The 18,715-nt window shown below is 43.1% G+C and overlaps 1 protein-coding gene across 8 annotated transcripts in view; it reads right to left on the bottom strand.

Moving 5' to 3' along the window:
- RALY (RALY heterogeneous nuclear ribonucleoprotein) overlaps window positions 1-18,715 on the bottom strand; it is a 96,605-nt gene that overhangs the window by 19,716 nt on the left and 58,174 nt on the right. Inside the window, exon 1 of one of the 8 annotated variants that reach the window (XM_070420163.1) lies at window positions 5,800-5,947. The exons of 3 other annotated variants lie outside the window; for them this stretch is intronic. In XM_070420163.1, the coding sequence (XP_070276264.1) occupies window positions 5,800-5,913 (114 nt within the window). In that variant the 5' untranslated portion in view covers window positions 5,914-5,947. Of the gene's footprint in view, window positions 1-5,799; window positions 5,948-18,715 lie in introns of those variants that run through there. 4 more of the 8 variants (XM_070420161.1, XM_070420169.1, XM_070420168.1 and 1 more) reach the window with 4 other exon arrangements.

Here is an 18,715-nt window from a genome sequence, read left to right as displayed (position 1 = left end):
AGAAAAAGAGAAGAGGGTAAATAAGCCAAGGATGAGTTTAAGAATTTGCCTCCAAACACTTCAGGAGGTGATCTATCTTGGTCATCTGCTCTAGGTCATGCCATATCCTTCAAGGGAAGGTGATCTAGGCCTAATAGGGATTAAGGCCCGGGGTTCTGAGAGGAAGGTACATTCCTGAAGAGGCTGGTACTCCTAGACCCTCTCTCCTCACATTACAAGACGTGAGGAAACCAGCCAGGAAGGGGAGGCTATATGAGGACTTTTCTTTTGGGTATTTCTAATTTTCAGTTTTGTATTATAGCTGTTTACCAAGCAGTTTTCTCACCCCTTCTAGGGAACTTCTTGAGAACAAGATGGGCATCAGATTCACTCCTGATTGCCACTGTACACCCCAGAGTGTCACTGGATGGGGCAGATGAGTAACCAATGTGCCAAGACAAAGTAGTGTACCTTGCTAAACATCTTCCAGGTGTGTAGCCAAGTATGTCAATGTACAAAATTTCTTTTTGTTCTGAGCTTATGTGATGCTATCTTTCAGCACAACCCAGAGATGAGAGGCTCATATGACATGGTGGAGAGGGAGGGAGAACCTGCTGCTAAGAACAGGGACCTGCCATCAAGCAGGGGCTAAAGACTAAATGTTTACTCTCATGTAAGAGGCTCTATGGTCAAGAGAGTAAATTCTGAAGCCAAATGCCTTCATTCTGCCCCTGAACCAGCTATGTGACATGATCTTTGGGAAGTATCTTAAGTTCTTTATGCTTCACATGTTATCTCACATGTAAAATGAGGATAGCAGTACATATCTCTAGGGTTCCTGAGGTTAAAATAATTTAATTCATGTAAGTGTTTAGAACAGTGTATGGCATATTAAAAAGTATGTAAATATTAGCTACTATTATTATTGTTGGAACCTGCGAGAACTTTTCCTTGTGAGTATACTAGTAAAAGGGAAGGTGATGAGTTCTACTATAACACTAACCTAGAGGTGAACTGTGGTCAAGGAAAGAATACTATCACTGTGGATTCAATAAAGTCTTTTCAAGCGTTTCACCAAACTTCTAGTATTTGAAATGTGCCTTGAACCCAAAAAGAATCACAGGAGTGATTCTCATTAAGTGTTGAATTGAAGGAATGAATGAATGAATGAATGAATCTCTAGAATAAAGCAGCCCCCTGAGAATACCACTTGAGAAGGGGGCAGAAAGAGAGGCCCTAAGTCCTTTTCCAGAAAGGACTCTGTACCTTGAGGACACAGACGGCATGTTGGGCTCCACTTCTGGGCAACAGGTATGGTAAGAAACCTGTTTGCTCACTGTTCTGTGTCTGATGGAAACTCCACATTCGGTGGCTATTCTAGAATAAGGCTGCAAAAGGCTGTGTGCATGTGTCCCCAATTTCCAGCCTATATTAGAAAAACAAGGAACTCTCTGAGGAACAGAGAGGGAGGCCTAACTTCTCCCATGGCAGGCCTCACCGTAAGTAAAAATAGTAATAGGGTATTATTAGCTTTGGATTCCTGATTACCTGTGGAACTCTGGGTCCTAACCCTCCCCCGCTCCCCTCACTAGCTGTGTGAACTTAGGCACTTCACTTCTCTGAGGTTCCAGGCTCCCCTTCTGTAAAATTAGGAAAAAATCCCTGCCCTGCCCACTTGCAGTGCAGGTTGGTAGGAGGGTCAAGAGCAGGTTCCTCGTTTTTTTAAACAGGGGGCCAGTTCACTGTCCCTCAGACCGTTGGAGGGCCGGACTATAGTTTAAAAAAAAACTATGAACAAATTCCTATGCACACTGCACATAACTTATTTTCAAGTAAAAAAACAAAACGGGAACAAATACAATATTTGTATTTGCATGTGGCCCGCGGGCCGTAGTTTGAGGACCCCTGGTCAAGAGAGATAACATGTGGAAATGTACTGTTACCTGGGCTGTACAACATAAATCTCCAGGATAGACAGCTGCTGGTCTTCCTAGACAGAGGCACCCAGGCAGTAAGCCAGGTGGCTGAAAGCAGGAGGTAGAGGGTATACAGCCTGGCACTGCAGCCAAGCTTTATGCCTCTCAGGTGTAAGGGCAGTTGATTAAAATCCTTTCACGTGAAACCAGTATTTTCCTCATTACAACAATCCTTCTCCTTGAAAACAGCAAAATGCCACCCCTCACAGCCCCACAAAGGCTCGATCCTGCAAACAGCATATGCACTAGCATATATACGGGGTGTCCCCCCAAAAATGTATACACACTTGAACAGCTGGTAATGCAAGTAATTTTCACTCCTTTTCAGGTTTAACTGATTTGAAATAATGGGTGAAGCCAGACTAAGCTTTGAACAAAAAAAATTTATCCACTAGACTTTTTCTTATGGGAATACATAAAAAAACAAAGTTTACTGTACAAAATAGGCAACAATTGACAAATTCAGGGCAGCTATTGAATGAGAATGTGCAAAAATACCGCACAAAACGATTCTTGATGTTTTGTGATTCCACTGCTTTGTGTTATCAGCAGTGCCTGGACCAGAATGGTCATCAGTTTGAAAACAAGCATTGACAAAAGAATTACTGATTTTTGTAGATTCTTTTAAATTTTGAAAATGAACTGTATGTTAATGAATACTGACTTTATAGTCATTCAAAGTGTGTATACATTTTTTGAACACCCTGTATTTATATGTATATATATTTAATTTCCCTAGGCTGTACAGTAAAGTAGGCTGTACAGATAACATTCAGACAGGAGAAGGGAAGAAGGTGACCTCTCTCCAGGATTCTAATCTAAACATAACTTAGGGCTCAGCTCAAAGCATCATCTCACAGTGCCATATGTTTGGCCCAAAGATGACCCAGACTGACACCAGAGTCATAGCCACATTGCCTTCATCCCTCTGGTAACATTAACTCCACAAACATTACTAAGCATGAGCCCCTTGAGTGACTGAGCAAGTATGTTCCTTTCACCTCTTGTTTAGGACGCATCATTGAAATGGCTTCCCACCACCAAGAACCAAGTCCAACTCTTTTAATGTGGCTTACAAATCCCTTCATGAGTTAAGGCTACCAAATCCACACACAACAATTCTCTGAGGGATCATAAGTCAGATGAGTAAACCCTAGTGCAGAGAGGCAAAGTCAGCTGCCCAAGGTCACACAGTGAGCAAGTCAGTATGAACTCAGTTCTTCCTGAACAGTTGGGTATCAGACTCCAACATATGGATTCAACTTTGACCCCACCTTTCCTTGGACTAGTCTTTATGTGTCACGCGTGGGGAGGGGGCAGTGTATGGCTGAGGCGAACCCTTCCTATCAGTGAGCTGCTTAGACACTGGTCATAAGTCTAGGTGGTCATTTTGGTTTTTCCCATTTCTCACTATTACAAATAATAGCACCTGAGGGAAAGTTTATTCTATATATTGGATTATTTCCTTAAGACAGATTCCCAGAAGTAAAATTACTGTGTCAAATGTATAACATTTTTATGGCTCTTGAGATACAGTGCGTAATTGCTTTTCAAAAGTGCTGCACTAATTTACACTGCTATCACCAATAAATGCCACTTTCATGGCAACCTCACCAGAATCATGTATTATCATATTGTGTGGGGGTGGGGATGTTAATTAGCAGGAAGAAAGCAAAACCTCATTGTGTTTTCATGTATATATGAAGGTAAGAGTATCCTGTGTTTACTCAATTTTGAGTCTATAACAAAGAAGTTATCGTAGGGGAATAATATGCTGAAATTTTTAGTTATTTACTCATTTATCCAAAAATAGTTTATTAAGCACCTATTACTGCCAAAGTGACTGTACACTGGATAGAAATGAACAAAATACAAGCCTACCCTAGAGGAGTTCACAGTCCAGCGGTAGAGATCTTACTTAACAAAACCAAATCTATGTGTCATCTTGATAGGGGCTATGACAGGAAGACTTGGGAACTGGGAGGCATGTCACTTACCAGAGGCACAGGAGAGAAGGGAAAGGAGGGAATCAAAGAAGAGGGATCATCAAGTTCTGATCTTGTATTGAGTTGAAATGAGCCCACACACGGATGAGATAACATTTAGAAAAGAGAAAACAACATGAGCAAAGCTGTGAAAGCTGGACAGAGCTTCCATGTTTAGGGAATAATATGTATTGTGGTTTGGGCTGGAGTGTAGAGTGGATGACATAAGAGACAACAGCAGAGAGCCTGGCAAAGGCCAGATCAGAAAGGGCCTTGTGGGCCACTGAAGAGCCTGAACTTTATGGGAATTGACCACTCCTATGTCATATGCAGGACAGTGATCAGTAAGGAGGTACCATGAGTTCCTATAGCTCCTGAGAGTCTGAGCCACACAAGTCAATGCCTGATCAATGCCTACTGTGTTGACTCCTCTTGTCTGTGTTAGGCGAACTGTGGGACTTTTTCACATCATCTTACACATTGCTAGGCGCATGGGAGGAGCTCCAATAATGTTCATTAATCGATTAATTGAAGGCACCTCATGCAATAATACATATATTCATGAAGTCTTTGCTGCCTCGGCATAGCCCCTGCCAATCTCAGCAGATGCTAAGTCACTGCTTCTCTTGGCAGATTGTCCTCCCCCTTCTTGCTCATTCTACCAAATTAAAAAAAAAAATGTGCCTGGGTACAACAAGCTATAAAATAAGTGATAACTAAGGGGCACATTGGGTGACCAGAGGGATATAAATCCTTCCCCATAGTATGCTCCTCAAGCCAAGGACTCACTAGCCCGATCAGCAGTTTAGGAATACCACTACCTCCCTCCCATACAAATAAAATTGAACATGTTAAAGGTCTCCTTTGAGAAACTGCTGACCTTCTCTAAGGTATTACTACTTTCTACATTAAAAATGATGCTTTAATGATGACAAGGATATTAATAGGATGATTATTTCAACAATTAATATAACAGCAAATCATTCTCCTAGCTGTAGGACAGTGGAATCTGATGTGATGCCTAAGATCCATCTGAGGTAACTGTATTAAAATGACCTGTTTTTATGTCATCTCCCCACCTAGACTGACTGTGAATTCCTGGGTGGTAGGGACCACAATCTATTTCATCTTGGCATTCCCCCTTGCCTTTCAAAATAGGTCTTGGCCCAGGATAGGAGCTCAGGAAAGTATCTGGTGAAATGAACACCATGTACCACTGTCCCCTGCCCCATCCATTCTTTTTTTTTTTTTTTAATGAAATCTTTATTGTTCAGATTATTACAGTTGTTCCTCTTTTTTCCCCCCATAGCTTCCCTCCACCCGGTTCCCACCCTCCCTCTGCCCTTACCCCGCCCCCCCAACTGTCCTCATCCATAGGTGTACGATTTTTGTCCAGTATCTTCCCGCACCCCTTTCCCCCCGAGAATTGTCAGTCCACTCCCTTTCTATGCCTCTGATTCTATTATATTCACCAGTTTATTCTGTTCATCAGATTTTTTATTCACTTGATTTTTAGATTCACTTGTTGATAGATGTGTATTTGTTGTTCATAATTTGTTATCTTTACCTTTTTCTTCTTCTTCCTCTTCTTCAAAGAAAAAAATGGGTTGGAATAAATTTTTAAAACACTAATACAGTATGTTCTATAGCAATTAAAGCAGTTCCAATCTATTCAGTTGTAGACATGAGAAAAAGTTATGTGAATGTTGTCAGCATTTGTTTGTATCGCTAAATGAAAAAAATAAAAATACTTCTGTATTCTTAAAAAAGGGTCTACTGTACAACTTTGCAAATGTAAAGGTAATGTTTTTACTAGAGCTGAACTAGAAGGCTTAATAAAACGCAAAGGTAGCCCTTACCAAATGCCAAGGACAACTCCCTCTGCCAGGGTCTGGATAGAAATCCAGTAGGACATTCCTAACCATCGATTTCAATGATGAAGATGGTGATGGAGAAGCCGAAGTTTGATACATTCTTTTCAGACCCCTCTCAGGATTGTTTCCATAGTTACTGCTGATCATTGGGAACTGCACTGTGGGCTTCTTAGATGAGCCTGTGGTTGCAATTGAAACTTCTTTTAAATATATATTTCAGAGAGGAAGGGAGAGAGAAAGATAGAAACATCAATGATGAGAGAGAATCATTGACCAGCTGCCTCCTGCACGCCCCACACTGGGGATCAAGCCTTAAACCCAGGCATATGCCCTAATTGGGAATCAAACCATGACATCCTGGTTCACAGGTCGACCCTCAACCATGGAGCTGTGCCAGCCAGGCGCAATGGAAACTTCTGAAAGCAAGAACAAACTTTAAACTGTGTAGAAAAGCAGAGGTGGAGAATCCTTACTCGGCTGAGGGCTATTTGGATATTTCTAACATCATTCACAGGCCATATAAAATTATCAACTTAAAAATTAGGCTACTGCCCTAGCCGGTTCTGCTCAGTGGATAGAGCGTCAGCCTGTGGATTGAAGGGTACCAGGTTCAATTCCGGTCAAGGGCATGTACCTCGGTTGCAGGCTCGATTCCTGGCCCTGGTTGGGGAGCGTGCAGAGGCAACCAATTGATGTGTGTCTCTCACACTGATGTTTCTCTCTGTCTTCCCCTCTCCCTTCCACTCTCTCTAAAAACCAATGACAAAATATCCTCCAGTGAAGATTAATAACAACAACAACAACAACAAAATTAGCCTGCTGTATTGGTCAAACATTTAATTAACTCATCTCTAACTCGTTGGCAGGGCCAGACCAAATGATTTCTCCGCCATAGCCCGCAGGCCGGATAGAGAACCTTTCTAGACACTGAGATAATTACCTAACCCCTGCTCCTTCCATTGTTTGGAAACATTTGTTGGCCATTAAGCCTGTCCCCCCCCCCCCCCCCCCTCATTTTCCTATTTTCTGGGATAAACACATCAAAACAGAAAGCTTGACTCTCTAACAATGTTCTCTGATTAGTGGTTTGCAAAATGCTCTGTAATTTTATGATTTGCTGGCTAGAAATGGAAAAATAGTGGAATGCAAATAATGCTGTGGCCCAAAAAGGAGTGAGGCACTCTGAACTTGGTTCTACTGTGGACTGCCTCTATAAACTTGGTTACAGACCTCAGGTGCCTCATCTAGAAATGGAGAAACTGGACCAGATACGTGCTGCATGAACTCTTCTGTGGAAGACCAGTGCTCAAGATGTTAGTAAGAGTTCTCAGAAAAGAGGCTCTAAGGTCAAAGATAGGAAGTTGGCACACTCCATCCTCTCCCCAAGTCACATGCACTCTAAAGGATCTAAGAAGTCAGCAATAAAGAAATGTACTTTGCATTATTTTGAACTGACTTTTCCTGGATTATTAATATCTATTCTGAGAAAGATACATTGGAATAGATCTCCAGGGTCCCTATCAGCTCAAACCCACTGTGATTTGTATCAAAAGTACTAAGCTATTGCCTGGGGTACCCCTTCTTCCCACTAATCCAGTTCTCTTAACCCAGTATGGCACTTAAATGATACTTTGGTCAATAGGAATTTATTATGTGTAGTTCATTTTACTGTAATCAGAGTAGTAATTCTCAAAAAACTCAGAATACAAGACATTTAAAACACTAAGGGGAAAACCTAGTTACTGAGCTTCTAATACTTAATCTATACTGTGCCAGCATTTTCCCTATTTATATCATTTGATCTTTAGACAACCATAAGAATATCGTTATCATCCTATTATAGAGAAGGAAACTGAGGCTTGGACAGGCTAAATAATTTGCTTAAGATTATGCAGCCAAAAGTGGTGAGCACCAGATTTCAAACCTAGGACCATTAATCTCCCAAATCTTGGCTCTGCTTGGAGCTCTGCCACCATGATTAACCTTCCCTGGTATCAAGTGGGAATAGTAATCCTCACATTGCTTCTCTCACAGAGTTGCTCTAAGATTCAAAGGCAACGACAGGTATGAAAGAGCTCTGTAATGTATAAAGATATGAATATGAACGGCATTTGAAACACTGTGCATATTTCCTTTCATAGTTTATAAGGTACTTGAGGTCTTGCAGGCTTCCCATCATGGAAGTCAATTGTCCTTATCCCAGACACCCTCCTCAAGTAGAGCTTCTTAAAATTTTGCAGTTAGGATTTTGGATAAACAGGAAACATGTTGGTTTCTCAGTATCAGCACTGATTGCTCTTTAGGCTGTCTGTCAGAGTCATATTAAACAACCACTCTGCTTAAGGAGTCAGAAGTAAAAGCAGCAGAGTGGGCAGGAGCCTGACAGAAGGCCTGTAGATAGAGGAAAAGCCAGACTGGCTATCGGGTGAGACTCCTTCATCTCATCTTAGAACATGCCTTGGACAGCAGGTCCTAGAAGCCTTTGTATGAAATCTATCCAGGTGACCAACGAGAGAGAGAGAGAGAGAGAGAGAGAGAGAGAGAGAGAGAGAGGAGAGATGATGTGGCAGGGAGCAGGGGGAGGTGGTGGGAGATGGGGGAGCAGGGTTGGCCAGCTTCACATTGTTCTGGAATAAAAAATACCTTGGCAGCAATAGATGAGTCTAGGGCTCTCAACTCATCCTCTAGTCTTGCCTGGGATCACACCCTCATGATCACATTGCTGTGGCCATCTGCTCCCTCCAGCTTCTGGCAGACTGAGACCAAAAACAACAGCAAGACATTCTTGGAACTGGGCCCTAGTTAGGGACAGAGAAGTAAATAACAAAAGTCCTTGCTCTTAAAGAAAGCACTGCACCAAAATGGTTTGAGCCTAACCAGAGCCTCTCTTGTATAGCAAAGTGTCTACTTCATGGGATATATTCAAGAATTATGTGAAGTGAAATGAATCAACGGACCCTACATCCTATGAGTTAGCACCTGTTTGATGTCAGGAGCTCTGGATTCTGGCATGAATAATTCAGTGACTATGGGCAAATTACTTTCCTCTGTGGATCTCAGTTTACCCATCTGTATAACAGGCTCTATCTATGTGTAGCCAATGAGGTGATGGTGAGACAGTACTCTGTAAATGGCATGAGACAGAACAGCGGGAGCTGAAGGAGCACTGGGGCACATGGTCCTAAAAGCTCAGAGCCCAGTCTGTGGAAGACTTAAAATAAACTTCCTTTCTTTCTCCCCAGGCAACTTAGGTTTGCTTTTCTCAAACTGGAGATGTTTTTTGCATTTCTAGTGAAGGGAGAAGGAAATCTGTTACTCAAGTAGGGGAAAGAAAGGTTGTCATCTGTCTCCTTTTCAAAGTTTGTTTGAACCACTGTATTGCAAAAGACAGCACAGGATTTGGAATTACAATCCTAACTTTTGTTAATCAAAAGCTATAAAACCATGAATAAGCCTCAACCTTTCTGACTTTTAGTTTCCTCATCTGTAGATTGGGAAATTTCCTAAGTCTTAATATTATAGTTATGATTCAATTAATTGATGATAGAAAAGTGTTTTGTAACCCACAAAATGCCACACAAATACCAGTCATTACAAAGCTGTCTTCCCATCAGCTCATGAGCTACATAGGATAGTAGTTATCACCATTTGACAGGAGGGATCATCAAAGCCTTGAGAAAATAATGACAGTAACATACAGTTCAACTCTGACTTCCTCCAGCAGAGGTAATTATTCCTTTGATTTATTATAGAAGTTGTTTATTGGTGTGTTTGCCTCATTAAACTGACAGATCTGGGGGAGGGGGCTACACATACCTTACACTCCCTAATGCCCAGCATGGCACACTTAAAAGGTCTTAAATAAATGTTACCTGAGTGATGACTAACACATCTAAACCCAGGACTCCTAATTCCAGGTCTAGGGTTCTTATATCCAGAGAAAGTGGACTAAACCTCATAGATTTGACTTATCTTAACTTTTCATCTCTTCCACAATTCCTCCACTCCAGCACACTCAACTTTCCATTCCTGTAGAGTCTGCTTCTTTGTAGGCACTGGTCCCTCAGCCTTGAACACAGCTCATCGGCTTCTTTGCCGAGCTAATAATTCCTATTCACCCCTCAGGTCTTTCTAACCTCCCCTAATACAGGCTCCCTCTGTATCTGCTTTGTTTATCACAAAACCCTGGCACATAGAATGTGTCAAAATTACCTCCTGGAAGCTGAATGAAATACTGGGTCTAGAAATCCAAGGGTGATGCAGGGGAAAATATTACTGGCCTGGAAGTCAGAAGGCCTGATTGATTTTAATGCTAACTCCACTACTATTGTGCTGGGTGATGTTGGCCAAGCCCCATTCGTCTGAACCAGCCATAATGAGCTAACATCTATGAATGATCTCAAAAGGTCCTTTCGGCACTGACAGTACATGAGACTTGGATTCATGCTAAGTCGTAGGGGTGAGGAACTTCTGAAGCCAGCTGTGTGCTCCACAGTATGGAAAACGCAACATTCCCACCCCACAAGCAGCACTAGGCACATTGGACTCTGCTGTCAGCAGCATCCCAGCCTGTTGGTTTACTTAATTCCTCTTGATGAACTGCCAAGAATAAATCGTAGGTGAGCAGCAGAGCATTTTAATGAGTCCAGAGTCTAATGAATCTTTTCCTTCCTGTGTCAATTAGAATTTCAAAGCTAGGATCCCCAAGGACCAATTTATTGGGAACAGAGAGAAGCCTTTTGTTCATTAGCTGCTGCCTGAGCTACCTGCCCTGGCCCTGTATGTCTGATATGTAACAATCCTGCTTACTCAGATATTTCACCTGGTCAGATAGAGATGGCAAGGGAGGTCAGGTAGAAATGCCCAACATTTCTGGGACCTGAACTTAAGAAAAAGGAGGGGTCCAGGGTATTTGGAGGCAGCGGGGTGATCAGAGAATCAGAGCAGCTGAGACTTAAATGCCACCTTCTAAAGATACTGGTCTCCAAAGAGATACTATGCCATTCACCCATCTAAGTATCAGGTGTGACACCTATTTAACTAAGATATTTTGAAGTCTCACAACCCCAAAAGTAGGTATCAATAGCACTACTTTATAGCCAGTTTAGCTCAATGGATAGTGTTGGCCTGTGGCCTTAAGGGTCCCAGGTTGGATTCCAATCAAGGGCACATACCTTGGTTGCAGGCTCAATCCCCAGCCCTGGTTAGGCCATGTGTGGGAGGCAACCAATCAATGTGTTTCTCTTAGTCCAATTTTCTCAGAGTCCAATATGCCTCCCTTCCACTTTCAAAAATCAATGGGAAAATATTCTCGGGTGAGGATTAATAAAAGTAAATACACACACACACACACACACACACACTAGAGGCCCAGTGCACAAAAATTTGTGCACCCGGGGGGGTCACTCAGCCCGGCCTGTGCCCTCTCGCAGTCTGGGACCCCTCGGGGGATGACCACCTGCTGGTTTAGGCCCGCTCCCTGGGGGATTGGGCCTAAGGTGGCAGTCAGATATCCCTCTGGCAGCCCAGGAGCCCTTGGGGGATGTCCACTTGCCAGTGGGGAGCAGGCCTAAGCTGCAGTCGGACATCCTTAGCGCTGCTGAGGAGGCAGGAGAGGTTCCCACCACCACCGCTGTACTGGCAGCCATCAGCCTGGCTTGTGGCTGAGCAGAGCTCCCTCTGTGGGAGCGCACTGACCACCAGGGGCAGTTCCTGCATTGAGCCTCTACCCCCTGGTCGTCAGTGTGTGTCATAGTGACCAGTCATTTCCAGTCGTTCTGCTGTTGGGGTCAATTTGCATATTACCCTTTTATTATATAGGAGTGCCTGGCCAGCATGGGTGAGGGGCTGATGGCTGTTTGCAGGCTGGCCACAGCCCCTTCAGGGTGGGGGTCCTGCTGGGGTGCCTGGCCAGTCTGGGTGAGGGGCTGAGGGTCGTTTTCAGGCTGGCTAAGCCCCCCAGCAGAGACCCTCACCCCTGAGGGTGTGGCCATCCTGGGTGAGGGGCTGATGGCTATTTGCAGGCTGGCCACGGCCCCCAGTCACCCAAGCTCCCAGTGGAGGCTGGCTGGAAGTAGGTATCTGGGATTTATTTGTCTTCTATAATTGAAACTTTGTTGCCATGAGCTGAGGCCACAGCCAGCTCAGGGCAGGCAGGAAGCTTGGCTTCCTCCATCGCCCGGGCAACCAAGCCTCCTGCTTGCTCCAGCTCTGTGGCTGCCAGCCACCATCTTGGTTGGGTTTAATTTGCATATAGTTGCTCTGATTGGCTGATGGGCGTGTCTTGGGGCATAGCAAAGGTATGGTCAATTAGCATCTTTGTCTTTTATTAGTGTGGATAGACAGAGAAACTCAGGCTCTGAGAGGTAAAATAAGAATTAGCCTAAGGAACACAATTAGTAATTGTGCATTGTTGGTCAACTATTCAGTGAAGTTTGCAATCCCCCTTATTCCCAGAACATAATCTAAGCAGACAACCCCCACGCCCATACCTCAGAAATCTTTTATTTGATTTGTGATGAGTTGCCAGTTCTTGATCTAAAGGCTCCCAGGCACCTAGTTCTTTGCCTCCTGTCCTGTCCTGTCCTCTCCAAGTCACACAGGGCCAGCCCAGTAGCTGTGCTCTGTCATCAACACAGAACATTTTCCAAGGCGAACAGGTAAGCAAGTCAGGTTTCCAAATGGCTCTGGGATGGAATTTTAGGGCTCTAGTGGGAAAAACACTTAAGAGTGAGGCCAGGAGGCTTGTCCAAGTTTACAAAGCTAGGAAATAGCAACAACTGGAACATAGGTACTACTGAATCCTATTCTCACATCTATCTACATAACTTTTTATTTTGAGATAATTGTAGATTCACATGTAGTAATAAGCACTTTTTTTTTAAAAAGCACTTGGCATGGTACCTACAGAAACTCACTCAATAAATATTACCTATTAGATAATTAGGAAAAACAGAGAGGGCAGTTCAAGATGGGCCTTTAAGGAAGAGTTAGCCTCACTTTATAAAATGCCTGAGGTGTATAAATATAATACTTTAAATAATCTTTCCAATGACCCCATCAAGCAGGTATTAACATTCCATTTTACAGATGAGAAAACTGCTCTCAGGTCAAGTTACCTGTCCAAGATTACTTTGTTCCAATATGTGCCAAAAGTGGGATTCAAAGCCAGGTACAATCAAACCTCGTTTCTGGACCAATGACAATTCAGTTCTCAACCAAATTGTTCACAGAAAATGTCTCCATTGTTCAACCAACTTCAGCTTTCAACCTAACAACCCTTTCATGCTGATACCTCAGCATGACAAAAAGCATCTCTCAGGCAAAAACAAAACAAAAAACAACACAAAACAAAACAAAAACAAAGGAAAGAATGCTTTTGTTGCTAGTGAAATCAAGGATTAGCATAATTTTAGCCCTGACCAGTTTGGCTCAGCGGATAGAGCCTCGGCCTGCGGACTCAGGGGTCCTGGGTTCGATTCCGGTCAAGGGTATGTACCTTGGTTGCGGGCACATTCCCAGTGGGGAGTGTGCAGGAGGCAGCTGATCGATGTTCCTCTCTCATCGATGTTTCTAACTCTCTATCCCTCTCCCTTCCTCTCTGTAAAAAATAAATAAAATATATTTTTTAAAAAAGGATTAGCATAATTTTAAAAAACAAAGAGGCCATCAAGAGTGCTAATGTTGCTAAGATTGTGAAAGAAGCAATGATCACATGCAATTGAAGAAGTACAAAAACTGTTGTTGATTTGGATAAACAAAAAGCAGTTAGCCAGTGACAGCATTTCAGAGGCAGTGATACATGAACAAGCGAAGATACTGCATAGGACCTGAAAGACAGCCCTGGAATGAATGCTGAAAGTGATTCCTTTAAGGCTAGTAGGGGGTGGCTTGATAAACTTAAGAAAAGTGTTTATTTATAGGTTAAACAGTACATGTAATGTATAGAAAGGTTAAAACGGAATCATTTGGGGGTCTGGATTAGGTTAATTCAATTTACATTCTTTCTAATGGAAAAAAATGATTTGGTTTTCAAACAAATCACTTCTTGAACAGCCTTCAAGAACCAATTAAGTTCAAGAACTGAGGCACGCCCTAACTAGTTTGGCTCAATGGATAGAGCATAGGCCTGCATTCGATTCCAGGCAAGAGCACATGCCGGGGTTATGGGCTCGATCCCCAGTAGGGGGCATGCAAGAGGCAGTCGATCAATGATTATCTCTCATCGATGTTTCTATCTCTCTCTCTCTCTCTGAAATAAAAATATATTAAAACAAAACTAGCCCTGACCGGTTTGGCTCAGTGCATAGAGCGTCAGCTTGCGGACTGAAGGGTCCCAGGTTCAATTCCAGTCAAGGGCATGTACCTTGGTTGCGGGCACATCCCCAGTGGGGGATGTGCAGGAGGCGGCTGATCGATGTTTCTCTCTCATCGATGTTTCTGACTCTCTATCTCTCTCCCTTCCTCTCTGTAAAAAATCAATAAAATATATTTTAAAAAAACTAAACTAAACTAAACAAAAAAACAGAACTGAGTTACCACTGTATATCCTTTCTACATTGCTTCTCTAGAGAAGACTGGGGCTGGGTTCAAAGACAAGTCTGGATATAGACTGGACATTAAGAGCAGGCTGCCAGTTCAAGTATGAGGGTAGCATGAACAAGGGTGAGCAACTTATGGACATGCTCTCTTTGCAAAGGGTAGTTCAAAGACCCTGGACAGGAGAAACCAAGATGGCGGCATAGGTAAACACCGGAGATTGCTGCCTCGCACAACCACTTCAAAAATACAACTAAAAGACGGAACGGACATCATCCAGAACCACAGGAAGGCTGGCTGAGTGGAAATTCTACAACTAGAAGGAAAGAGAAAAGCATACCGAGACTCAGAGGAGGCGCAATGCGGAAGTAAAATACTAAGGTGCGGAGGTGCATGCGGAGCAGGCTGGCGGCTGAGGGCGCAGTTGTCGTTTTCAATTGGTAGGGAGTCTCAGGCTCTGAGCTCCAGTTCCGGGCGAGTCTCTAGGGACCCAGACTCACACGGGAGAAGCGGGACTGTCTGGCATCGGTCGGAACTCGAGGGCAGCTTTCTCTCCGAGGGGCTTGCAGTGATTACCGGGACATTGAGAAGCAAAGCCTCTGAGGGCAGGACTCAGAGCAGCCATAACTGCTAGCCCTGCCCTGTTGATCCCATGGGACCCGCCCCGCCCAAGCCCTGCAGGGAGGCTTTTGCTGGATAGCCTCAAGCAAAGGCTAGATTAGCACCTCCCTAGAGATCCAGGAGCCAGGAAACCCAGAGGTCAGAGTGGGACCATCCAGTTTGCAGCTCTGTGGAAACATAAAGGACACCCTCAGGGGGCAGACTCAGTGAGCACCAAAGCCCCGTTGAAGCAAGTCTTGCCCCAGAGGGGTGTCTCCAGCACAGAAGTTCTCCCACTGCAGACACAGCTGATTCTCACAGCCAATTGGCCTGGTGGTCAATTCCTCCCAGTGATACCTATAACAATCAAGGCTTAACTACAACAAGACTGTGCACAAAGACCACAAGGGGGTGCACCAAGAGTGTCCTCCTCAGGTAATTGGGGAGGCTGAACCACTGGGCCCTAGAGGACACTTAGCACAGAAAATCACTATATCAACACAGGGAAGCATAAAAAATGCGGAGACAAAGAAAAAGGACACAAATGACAGAAATGGAGGAAAGCAAACTACTGGATATAGAGTTCAAAACCACACTTTTAAGGTTTTTCAATAATTTTCTAGAAACTGACGATAAACTTAATGAGATCTACAAGAAATCTAGTGAGACTCTCCATGTTGTGATAAAGGACCAACTAGAAATTAAGCATACACTGACTGAAATAAAGAATATTATACAGACTCCCAACAGCAGACTAGAGGATTGCAAGAATCAAGTCAACGATTTGAAATACGAAGAAGCAAATAACACCCAACCAGAAAAGCAAAATGAAAAAAGAATCCAAAAATATGAAGATAGTGTAAGGAGCCTCTGGGACAGCTTCAAGCGTACCAACATCCGAATTATAGGGGTGCCAGAAGAAGAGAGAGAGCAAGATATTGAAAACCTATTTGAAGAAATAATGACAGAAAACTTCCCCTACCTGGTGAAAGAAATAGACTTACAAGTCCAGGAAGCGCAGAGAACCCCAAACAAAAGGAATCCAAAGAGGACCACACCAAGACACATCATAATTAAAATGCCAAGAGCAAAAGACAAAGAGAGAATCTTAAAATTAGCAAGAGAAAGAAAGTCAGTTACCTACAAGGGAGTACCCATACGACAGAAACTTTGCAGAAGGGAGTGGCAAGAAATATTCAAAGTGATGAATGCCAAGAACCTACAACCAAGATTACTTTATCCAGCAAAGCTATCATTCAGAATTGAAGGTCAGATAAAGAGCTTCACAGATAAGAAAAAGCTAAAGGAGTTCATCACCACCAAACCAGTATTATATGAAATGCTGAAAGGTATCCTTTAAGAAGAGGAAGAAGAAGAAAAAGGTAAAGATACAAATTTTGAACAACAAATACACATCTATCAACAAGTGAATCTGAAAATCAAGTGAATAGTCTGATGAACAGAATGAACTGGTGATTATAATAGAATCAGGGGCATAGAAAGGGAGTGGACTGACTATTCTTGGGCGGGGAAAGGGGTGTGGGAGATGCGGGAAGAGACTGGACAAAAATCGTGCACCTATGGATGAGGACAGTGGGTGGGGAGTGAGGGAGGAGGGTGGGGTGGGAACTGGGTGGAGGGGAGTTATGGGGGGAAAAAAGAGGAACAAATGTAATAATCTGAACAATAAAGATTTAATTAAAAAAAAACAACAACAAAAAAAAGACCCTGGACAGAATAAAACAGTAAATTCACATGACAAAGGCCAAATAAAATGCTAAAGTAAGGGCAGGGGGAAGAGGGCCATTGAATGTGAACTCAGTTATATGGATCACAACTTTACTCCCTTTCGCTGGACATTAAAGATAGAGGTAGCATGAAAAAAAATGAAGAGCCAGAGAATAGGAGACAAAGAAAATCAAGTTCTGCCACTAATTAGATGAGTGGCCTTGGGCAAGTCACTTGTCCTCCCTGAGTTTTTTATGTTGGGGGCTGAACTAAAAGACCTTCAAAAACTTCTGTAGCTTTGACCTTCCAGAAATCACTCTATTACCAGATCATATGTACAAATTTGAGTGTGGGAAATGCTAATGCTGTGATTAAGCAAAGAAGCCTGGGAAAACAAAACAAAATTTGTGTGCTGTGAAGTCCTGGGCACAGGGGAAGGGAAAGATAACAGATAGGAAGAGGAGTTTGAAGAAATTAAATGGGGTTCAAGTTAATCTTGGGTAAAAGCCAGAAGACATCAGGGAGGCAAAGGAAGGGAGGCTGAAGCAGGATGGTACCAGTCCTGACCTTGCCACTAACTTGCTATGTAGCCATGGGTATTCGTCACCCTCATTTTCTCACTGGCTGAAAGGACCTCAAGGGCCCTGTAAGTTCTGGCCTCAGCTGCCCCCTCTCCAACCTTACCTCCTCCTTCTTTCCCCCTCAGGGTACTGCTCCAGCCACACTGTCTGCCTTCTAGTTTTTGGTGTGTGTCTCCCCCCCCCCCCCCCCCCCCCCATTACATACACACTCTTGCCTTGAGGCCTTTTCACCTGCTCTTCTCTCAGCTAGAAATAATCTTCCTCCTCAGAAAAGCCAGTGCCTGGCCACTTTTTAACCCTTTACCCCTGCTTATCTTTCTTTGCAACACCTATGAAATGATATAGTAACTGATTTACTCATTTTCTGTCTCCCACTAAAACAATTTCCATAAAGGCAGGCTGCTTTGTTCACTACTTTAACACAGCTCCAAGAGTAATAGCAGGCATTTGTTGAATGGATAGATGTATGAACTACTGGTCCCTAAGATCGATTCCAATTCTAATGCTATGATTTGGGGACTTTTGAAACTGGTATCTCAGAAGTTCAAGCCCAGGTGAGCACAGGCCTAACCTGTTCTTTTGGCTCCAATTCTTGATATTTGCTTTGCTTCAATGATCTTCAGAAATGATCTCCATATGTAACACACACATCCTAACACTGCTACACACATGCACAAATAGACAAATATGTATCACTTAATTCAAGAATCATTATCTTATGTTATGTGTGAAACATAATACACATCACTATTTCCTTAAGCCTGGAATGTTAGGCCTAACAGTTTAGCCCTAACTTTCTTTGATAACTTTAACCCTAACCACACTCCATTCCTGAAATCCTATACTTTGGCTACACTGAACTGTTTACCCTTCTCTAAGACACACGTGCAAGCTTCCGTGCCTTTGTCTTCACTGGGTCTCTTTGCTTGGAAGCTACAGATTACCCTTCACAATTGCCAAATAAATACCTCATCTTTGAAGTCTAACTTAAATATCACCTCTTCTGTGAAGCCTTCCTTGATCTCCCAGGAAGTTAGTGTCCCCCTCTCCTCCATGTTCTCAAAGCACTACACGTTTCCATAATACTCATCATCACTGTCGTCTACTTATTTTACCTGCCTATCTTCCTTGATCAACATGACTTCAAAGGCCTTGACCTTGTGTTTGCCTTCTCCTTACTCCTAAGTAGCTACCCCTGGTGCCAGCACGAAGGTTTATCAAATTGGAACGTTTATCAATTAAGAATGCTTCCTAATCTTCATTGGCAGATTTGATCAGGTTGTTAGATCTTCCTTCATATTACCCAAAATAGTTGGTTTCCCTAATATTTTTATCCACTAATATAAACTCCTATGGAACTGAAAGCCTGAGGAAGAGGGGGAGGAGAGGCTGGAAAGAATGAAGAGAAATAGTCTTTGCAGAGCCTTGAATGTCATGCTAAGGGGATTGGATTT

Source organism: Myotis yumanensis, unplaced genomic scaffold (genome assembly GCF_028538775.1).
Source record: "Myotis yumanensis isolate MYYU_CA2020_CCGP unplaced genomic scaffold, mMyoYum1.0.hap1 SCAF_7, whole genome shotgun sequence".
Lineage (NCBI taxonomy): Eukaryota > Metazoa > Chordata > Mammalia > Chiroptera > Vespertilionidae > Myotis > Myotis yumanensis.
The sequence above is the reverse complement of the archived record's forward strand: the minus strand, read 5'-3'. Positions and strand labels throughout refer to the sequence as shown.